Source organism: Sinocyclocheilus grahami, unplaced genomic scaffold (genome assembly GCF_001515645.1).
Source record: "Sinocyclocheilus grahami isolate Dianchi unplaced genomic scaffold, SAMN03320097.WGS_v1.1 scaffold1264.1, whole genome shotgun sequence".
Classification (NCBI taxonomy): Eukaryota; Metazoa; Chordata; class Actinopteri; order Cypriniformes; family Cyprinidae; genus Sinocyclocheilus; species Sinocyclocheilus grahami.
Genome location: NW_015506443.1, coordinates 56,973 through 66,687, shown reverse-complemented (window position 1 = coordinate 66,687; position 9,715 = coordinate 56,973). Strand labels below are relative to the sequence as shown.

The 9,715-nt window shown below is 36.0% G+C and overlaps 1 protein-coding gene across 1 annotated transcript in view; it reads right to left on the bottom strand.

Moving 5' to 3' along the window:
* Positions 1–9,715, bottom strand: part of LOC107568620 (uncharacterized) — a 26,764-nt gene that overhangs the window by 5,581 nt on the left and 11,468 nt on the right. Inside the window, exons 14-22 of the mRNA XM_016254583.1 lie at positions 7,249–7,402; positions 7,048–7,151; positions 6,810–6,953; positions 5,582–5,695; positions 4,708–4,836; positions 4,461–4,619; positions 1,532–1,694; positions 636–817; positions 439–531 (exon numbers count right to left, since the gene is read on the bottom strand). Of these exons, the coding sequence (XP_016110069.1) occupies positions 439–531; positions 636–817; positions 1,532–1,694; positions 4,461–4,619; positions 4,708–4,836; positions 5,582–5,695; positions 6,810–6,953; positions 7,048–7,151; positions 7,249–7,402 (1,242 nt within the window). The remainder of the gene's footprint in view (positions 1–438; positions 532–635; positions 818–1,531; positions 1,695–4,460; positions 4,620–4,707; positions 4,837–5,581; positions 5,696–6,809; positions 6,954–7,047; positions 7,152–7,248; positions 7,403–9,715) is intronic.

The following is a 9,715-nucleotide window of genomic DNA, read 5'->3' as shown; positions in this document are numbered from 1 at the left end:
TATATATATATATATATATATATATATATATATATATATATATATATATATATAAATAAATGACCCCAAACTTATGAAATAGTATGTATTTGATTATAAAATACACTTTTTTCTTACAATGCACTTTACAAATCACCCTTTCTGTGGAATGAAGATATTTTAAAGAATGTCTCAATTGTCCATACAGTGAAAGTCAGTGGTGTCCAAAACTGAACCCCATATATTTTCACTGTATGGATTTAATAATAAAAAAAAAAAAAAAACTAAGACATTCTTCAAAACATCTCCTTTTATGGTCCACAGAAGGCAGACAGGCATACAGGTTTGGAACCACACGAGGGTGAATGATTGAAGTGATTTTTCTTTTTTTTCTCCGCTGAACTAACCCTTTAACAGAGTCCAAATATGCAGCAGGACAGCCTGTGAGATATAACAAACCTGTCTTCTTAATGTTAACAGTAGATGCTGAAGTCTCTGAACTCTGTCCAACAGTTTACTCCTTATCCGAGACCCCAGCTGCTGGAGCCGTGCCTATAAAGATTCGGTATCAATCCAGACATGAAAAACAATGTTTTACAAGGTATCTGGCAGATTTATATTATGCGAGAAACTTCATAAATCATTGCTGTCCTCACCTCAGCGGCCCACATGCATTCCCTACATCCCTTAGCTTGAAATAGCAGACTCTGATTGGCTGCTCCTACAGAAATAAGGGTAAGGGTCTCATTTTCAATGCCACAACCGCCTCGCTGAGCCTCCAGGGTAAACCAGTGATGTCCCTCCGAACAAAACGCCACTCTGATTTCATCAGACATTTCTGACGGCAAGTAGAAAGGCATACAAATGTTATTCATAAGAATATATGATAAATAATCACTTGTTACAGCAGAGTTATTAACCCTGTAAAACCTGACATATTAAATAATAGTCATAAATAAATACTCAAATAATAGTCGTAAATAAAAATCTGTATAAAAAAGTTTGCATATGAGTTTTTGTTCAGTAACACACTTGATACATCAGGCTTTTATGGCTCATAAACAATGGGGAAAAAAACATCTTATTAATATTTAGTTTTATGATCAAAGAGCTGTAGTTTTTGTTGTTGTTATATTGCATATAATCCAATGGAACACAGTGGTGATAAATGCTCCTCAAAAGCATGATGTATCATATTTGATACTCAGATTATAATATGATTTTTATAAAAGAAAAAAAAAATGTCTGGATAATCATGTAAACCTAAGCTGCTTCAATCCAGTAAGTGTTCATCTTACTAACAATATAAAAGTTATTCTTAGATTTACTTTAAAACCAAAAACTATTTCACATCAAAAAGTCATACGAAACAACCTGTGTGTTTACAATTATCCTAAAAGGCTTTTTACTTCCTAAAAATGCATAAACTATCAGTCAGATGACAGGCATGTAGTAGACTGTGTACAACAGCAAGCTTGTAATCATGCTGATAATTTCAAGGCCCTTGAAATGTGCATTTTTGCAGTTTTTTAGGGTTAACTAGCATCATCACCAGTGTTGTATCCAGCAGCAGCTCGAAGGCAGCGTTTTCCCAGCACCCCCTGCAGCCAGAGCATCTCACTGTGGTCTAGTTTTGCATGAACCTGGACCGCCACGTTCCTGCCTGAAGACAGAGAACTGCAGGCCAGTTCCACACTCCAGTTTCCTACCTGCCACTGTAAATCACACATATTTGTTTTTGTATTTTATAATTCCATTGGCTTTTTAAAGTTTTAAACTGAAAGGGTTAGTCCATTAAACTTAAAATTAGCCCATGAAGTACTCACCCTCAAGGCATCCTAGATGTATATGACTTTCTTCTTTCAGACGAATCCAGTCAGAGTTATATTAAAAATTGACTTTGATCTTCCAAGCTGTTTAAATGGCAGTCAGCGGGTGTTGCAGTTCATCAGTTCAAAAGAAGTGAAATAAAGAGCATCCATCCATAATAAAAAGTGCCTCACGCGGCTCCGGGGGGTGAACAAAGGCCTCCTCTAGCGAATCGATGCGTCTTTGTAAGACAATTAACCATGTTCAAAACGTAATAATCAATTTAATCTAGCTTGTGCTCACTGTTGTACACGGAAGCAGTTCCGGGCGGATGACGTATGAGGTTGGCGTTGCATATGCGCCGCTCAGAAGTGACGAACGCGGAAGCGCAGCGGAGAGATCAAAACAAAACAACAGTCACGAATTAGAAGTACAAAATGAGGATTTGTAAAGAAGAATGCTGCAGACCAAATTAAAGCCTGCGAGAAGCAAAACAAAATATTACAACTGAACTGAATTAAGGTTTCTTAATATAATTGTAATGATCTACCACAATTTTAAATCCTAATCATTTTATTCCTAATCCTAGTCCTCATCATATATTAACTGTAGCATTTATTTTTTATTTTTGAGGTCTTAAAAGGAAATTCATCAAAAAAAACTGTACTTATTACTTGAACAAAATATACATTTTATGTGAACTAAATGTAATATTTTCAGGCACTTAACTGCATGTCATTTACAACTAAATAAACATGTATTAGTTAAAATTTATATTAAATGCAATTACTTGAACTATAGAGTGTTTGACCCACTTATGTAGAACGTAGGTACATCTTTATGAACATCTTTTATCGTATGTTGTATTTAAATATATTGGTAATTACACATTTGTGCTTTAGAAAGTTAAAATATGTGCACTTTTTTAAAGCATGACAAAAGATTATTTAAAACACAATGATTTAAAATGTACATTAAAGCAAAAACTTTTAATTTGACATGATTACAAAGTGCATTTTTTAAAAGTGCACTCTTTAATTACACTTATATGTGGCCTTTTAAAAAAAAAAAATTTGGTTACACTTTACTTGAAGGGGTCTGCATAAGACTAACATGACACCTTCATAATCATGACATGACACATGTCATGAATATGAAGGGTTTTTATGCATGTTTATGACAACTGTCATTAAGTGTCATTCGCTCAGTTATGTCATTTTTAATGCAAAGATGACATTGAGATGTCTTTGTTATGGGCTATGGTTAGGGGTAAGGGTAGGGGTAGGGTTAGTCAAATAATGTCATATTGCATTAAAAATTACATAACTGAGCGAATGACACTTAATGACAGTTGTCATAAACATGCATAAAACCTCCTTCATATTCATGACACGTGTCATGTCATGATTATGAAGGTGTCATGTCAGTCTTATGCACACCCCTTCAAGTAAAGTGTTACCAATTTTTTTTATATAAATTAATATTATATTATCTGCAAGTACAGCTTTTTAAAGATATACTTGTAAGGTTTGTTATTATGTACAGACGTTCATGTCAACTCTAAAAAATAAATCTTTAAAACGCTGTGTAATGACAAGAACACTGAGTTTTTGTATTTGGATGAACTCTCTCTCTCTCTCTCTCTCTCTACAGTGATATGTGTGAATGTTAAAGGGGTCATGGTTGTTTTTTTTATTTATTTTGTACTGTTCTCTGAGGTCCACTTATAATGTTATCAAGATTTTTACATAAAAAAACCATCATAACATAGAAGTAATAGGCTATTTTCTGTCCTTTTTTGACCCCTCTCATTGGAACGCTCTGTCTGAATAGGTGTGGCGGATTGTCGACTCGGAAGTAAACGCCTACTGCTATGATTGGCGAACAGTTGTGTATGTTTGACAGCCTACATCCTTCATAGATGGGCGCTGCTGCGATTTAGGTTAAAAATGCATAAAAACTCAAACTGTAAATCTCAAATAATCTGTAATAACAGACAAAGCAATAGTGACCACATAATAAAAACAGTAACTCACACTTGTGCGGTGCGACATTACTGTCGGATCCAATTATATTTGGCACAGGATTTTCAGAAAGATTGAAGCTAAAAGACAATGCTGTGTTGAATTGTGCCTTGTTTGTAAATGAATCCGTGGTGAAATGAAGTGAACAAAGGACCAAGTTCTTACTGACGCGGTCTGGAACTTCATTAAAAATAAACTTCATCCACACTTTCCTAATGTTGGGTTCAGAAGGAAGACTGTTTTTCCACAGCTTTGCACTGCACTCCGTCTTGTTGTCTTCAGAGCATCTTTATCGTTTGCATAGACCTGCGTTTGCCTCTCTCGTTATTTACACTATGCACGCAAACAGGACGGGGCTAAACAAGCAGTGATGTAGAAGCAGGCGTTGATCGGGGTTTAGCCACACTATTACGTCAAAAAGTGGCACATTCCACAGCCTGTCATTTTGGCAGACTGGCTTCAATATAAGCTGTTTTTAGACTAACAAGAAAGTTTTGAGTTCTGTAACTTATAGGATGTTTTTAATAGTACACTGACCTCTTATCTGTCAAAAGATCAAGGGAAGTTTGATTTCTCAGTTCATGACCCCTTTGGGTTGTTCTATGCACATTTTCTTGTAATTTAATGAGAGCGAGTATGTGATCTCACAGGCTGTGGAGGACAGAGGCCGATCTGAACCTGGTGTTCAAGACGGTCTCTCAGGTTGGTGTGTATCTGGGTCAGAAGAGAGTGAGATGGACATGGAGACGGAGAGACGTTTTGGGCCCCCAGCTCCACGAGGAGTGTGTGCATTCCTTTTACTCCTCCCTAAACAACAGACAACAAAAAGAAAGATCATCTCAGATCCCAATATCCTAAATAAAGGCAAGTTTTCAATTCCTTAAATAATCCACACCTGGTATTTCATGCTTTGTGCTATCCTCTTATCCTTCCATTTGAGCTCTGTGTTTTGGGAGTAGGCCTTCCCCTCCTGAGCTACAGCAACACATCCCTCCATCTCCACTAGGGGGAGCAACGACTGTATCTGACAGATACACACACACAAAAAACAATGCAGAGATATACTGTCTGGGGCACAGCATACAGTAGTTCATTTTTTATATACACTATCGTTCAAAAGTTTGAAGTCAGTATGATTAAAAAAATTACATAATACTTTTTTTAGCAAGGATGTATTAAATCGCAGGTGACATGCATTTATCATGTTACAAATGATTTCTATTTCAAGTAAATGCTGTTGTTATGAATTAATAAAAAAAGGATAAAAATCTATCATGGTTTCTTCAAAAATATTATGTTTTTAAACATTGATGATGATGATGATGATGACGATGATAATAATAATTCACTTCACGTGACCCTGAAGACTGGAGTAATGATGCTGAAAATTCAGCTTTACCATCACATAAATAAATTACATTCTAAAATATATAAAAAATATGATTTTAGATTGTAATAACATTATACAATATGACTGTTTTTACTATAATTTTAATCATATCAATGCAGCCTTGGTGAGCAAAAGAAACTATAAATACAAACCTCTTGTATTTTTAACGGTACTGTATGTAAGTCAGCTGGACATTATTGCAAAATAAACCTTGACAGGGTGAACAGGATCTTGATCAGACCTTTAATGCCCCTGAAGGGGTTCATTTTGTGATAATGACTGTACATTATCCTAATTATAACATGGCTACTTAGAAAATTAAGTTATTCTATGTAATAAAAGTGCTTGTAAAATGAAAGTTGTTAGTGCTGTGGTGTACCTGTCCTGGTGAGAGAAAGATACAGGCCTGCCCTCTGCTGGAGCCATCATGCCAGTGCTCGCTCACTGTTACAGAAACATTTACAGGCTTTCCGTGCTCCCAGGAAAGAGGGGCCTATAGAAACACAGCACTTGTATTACATAGATTTCACATGTTCGATCTTAAAGGGATGGTTCACCCAAAAATGAAAATTACCCCATGATTTACTCAACCTCAAGCCATCCTAGGTGTATACGACTTTTGTCTTTCAGACAAACACAATCGGCATTATATATATATATATAAAAAAAAAATATCCTGGCTCTTTTTAAGTTTTATAATGATAAAGATTTTGAAGCAAAATAAAGTGCATCCATCCATCATAAAAAAGTACTCCACACGGCTCCGAGGGGTTAATAAAGGACTTCTGAAGTGAAAAATATCCATATTTAAAACTTTATAGAGTTTTAAAGATTACAGTTTATAAAGTTTTAAAAATGCATTTTTTCTTACACAAATGCATTGCTTCACTTCAGAAGGCCTTTATTAACCGGATTTAATGTAACCCGGAGTCGTGTGGAGTACTTTTTATAATGTATGTGCAGTGTAACCCCTCTCCCCCGGGTCCTCTCCGCTCAGTCGCTAATGCGTCTCTTGAGATCAGGGGAGTGAGGTTTACCTGCACTGCACCTACTCGCTGGTCTCCGTTACACTCACCCCCTAAACCTCACTCACATCCGGGTCACGGCACCAATGTAACACCTCTCCCCCGGGTCCTCTCCGCCACACCTCGTTCTCATTCCGAGTGGGTCTCGAACCCGGGTCGCCGGCATGGGAGGCAGACGCACTAACAAGGAGGCTAAACCTGCACAGCACCTACCACCGGCAAAATCTGGACCCCCATTCACTGCCTTTATAAAGCTTGGACGAGCCAGGACATTTTTTAATATAACTCCGACTGTAATCGTCTGAAAGAAGAAAGGCATCTAGGATGGCTTGAGGGTGAGTAAATCATGGGGTAATTTTCATTTTTGGGTGAACTGTCCCTTTAACAATTATAAGAAAGGAAGTGCAGCCTAGAGAGTGTGGCAAGTATTTGAAAATGGAGAGATGCATTAGAAACGGGATTTGTATGGAGGGAAAGTACTTGAGAAACAGAAGAGTATTTGAGAGTATTGGGAATATTTGCTTTGAAAGTGTGGAGATTATTTGAGGTTATAGAGATTGTTTGAGAATGGCAGCTGTGCACCTGGTTGTTGCTGTCGTGCCTGTGGTCGGGTCCGTGTGATAGGGCTTGCATTTGAAAGTGAGCCAGTGTTGAGATAAAGGGTTGTTTCTGTTCGAATGAATCTGTTTTTCCACTCACCAAAGTCCAAGAGCCTTGAACTCTGACCTGAACACAACACACAAGAGACTTATATCTGGTCAATGTAACAACAAAGGACCAAACCACAACAGAACCGCCAAAAACCTCTGTCTGGCTTCACCTGATCATGGTGTCCATACAGAGTCCAGTCGACACTCAGGTCACCTAGTTTCCTCTGAGTGTCATTCTCTACCCTAAGAGCAAAACCCCAACCATGAGTCTTTCCTATAATAAGAGAGACATGTGAGCATTTCAGAATACAGTGTTGATGATAATACAACCGACGCAGTGTGTGACCAGATCAGCAATGTGGCATATCCACCTGACAGTTCTGGATAAATTTGTAACTGGGTGACACCATCTGAGGAGTCGGTTAAATCCTGATTCTCCCACTGTGCTCGATGCGTGAGGGTGTGTGACCCTCTCTTTCCACCGTAGTGTGTCCTCAATGCCAGATTCCTGGGCAACAAGTGTAGCTAGTGGAACAGAAATAACACATTATTCAAAATGTAATGTAACACAACAAAAAGTATCATGCTTCATGTAATGTTAAGGTGCGGTCACATTAGCAAAACTTGCAGTGCAGTGATGCATGAAGCACCACTTATTCAGGTGGTCACTTTCAAGCAGCTTTGGTCAACATGCAAAATTGCATGTTTAACAAAATGGGAAAATTTCTCACCTCACATGAAATTCCATATTGCACAGATTTAAATTGAGATGACTGCATTTTGCATGCAATTTTTTACAATTTTTTTTTACAATTTTTACTTATAAATTGTAGTCCGTTACAGATTCCAAATTACATGACAAAAATTGTAGTCAGTAACATAATACATTACGTTGTACATTTTAGGTAATATAATTGGACTACGTATTTTAGATTACTTCTGACCTAACTCTAAAGAAAGAAAATCTATTCTATTCAGCATGAAGTGCATTGAACATTACATTATGTCAAGGTTTCCCACACTGGGGTTTGTGAAGGAACTGCAGAGGGTAAAGTGTTTTTTTTTTAATGAAAAGCTAATAAATGAAATAAAAATTGTAAAATTAAAATAAATAATTGTATCATTAAAATAAACACTCACTAAAAAAGGTTAAATATTTTATGTGTTTACCTGCATGTAATGTGGCCATAAACTAATATCAGAGAACCATGAACATGATAAATGTGTTAATTAGTTATTCACTTGTTACCTTAAAATCTCAGGGGGTATTTTAATAAATATATTATTTGAATAAGGTTCAGCTGACAAAAAAATCCCTGCACTACATGTAAATAAGAAATAATGTGAATTTGTACATTTTAATGTAATTGTAATATGTAATCAAGTAATCAATAAAAAAGTAACTGTAGTCTGATTACAAGTATTTTAAAATGTAATATAATCTAATTACAAGTACTTAATTTTTTGAATATGATTATGTAATCCAGATTACATTAATCAGTTACTACCCAGCACTGCAAATGAGTAAAATTTCTGCTAAATTTTTGTGGTCAACAAGGTCCATTGTTCGTTGTCAATGGTGTCGTGAAAAAAAATATATATATTTGAGTGACCAATTTGAACCCAATGTGAAAACTGCATGGGGAAATTTTTTGCCCTCACTCGAAATTCCAGATCGTTTGGATTCCTTTTGAAATGACTGGATTTCGCTGAAAATCGGTAAACGAGATTGTACCTTTACAAGGAGATATAATATTAGGACTGACAGATAATTCCACTACCTGAGGTATTGAGTGATTGAACATCAGCACTTGTTTAAAGCCAGAGTTTGTACTCGAGATCTCTGCTTCAAAAGCCAAACCGCTCACACCGACCAGAAGTTCTGCAGTAACTTTAACTGAAGAGCTTGCGTGGCTCAACTGTAAGGGAACAACATGTAAGGCATTTTTACATAAAAAGGAATAAAATGCAAAACAAAATTTTTTTGAGATGCTAACTGAAAGCCAATTTGGGAAATGTGCATAATGTGCATAATGAGGTCATGTGACAACAATCTAGCATACTTAAATATGTATTCAATACTTCGGTGCTAAGTTCAGTTTTATTTCACATTAAGAAGTAAATTGTGCACCCTCAAGTGAAATGAAAACTGTACTCAAAATTATTTCTTATGAAAAGTGTTTTTATATATGTTATGTATATTGTGCGGGTCCCCCCCCACTCAGTGTCAGTGTTGTGAAGGTTACTTTGGAAATGTAATAGTTTACAAATTACAAGTTACCCAATTTAAAATGTAATAAGTAATGTAACTATTTCAATTACTTTATTAATGTAACTGGTTATATTTGATTACTTATCTAAAATTTCTAATGAATGTTTTCAACTGTTAATCATCTTCAAACAGGAAGGGTTAACCTTACAGTAGTACTCAACACTGATCATTGTCAAACTTGAATTAAGTTTGATTCTAAAAATTTAATTTTAAAGCACAGCCACCACAAAATCAGACTTTAGCACCTTTTTTTACTTTGAGATCGTTCTGAGGTTAAATACAGATTTAAAATCATAACAAGAAATAGTTCAATAGCTATGATACTGTTTTTTAAATCAAATCTTTGCATAGCTATGACAAACCCAGCAATTGGGTTGTTTTGACCCACCCAATTGCTGGGTTTGTCCCTATTTTACCCGGCACTGGGTTGTATTTAACCCAGCATTTTTTAGAGTGTGGCATCTAACGATGCTTTGGAAAGAACTGTTAAACTTTTAAACCCAAGTAGGAAATAAAAAAGTTATTGAATAAGCATGTGTCCTATTCGGTATCCTAAACTCCTGAAA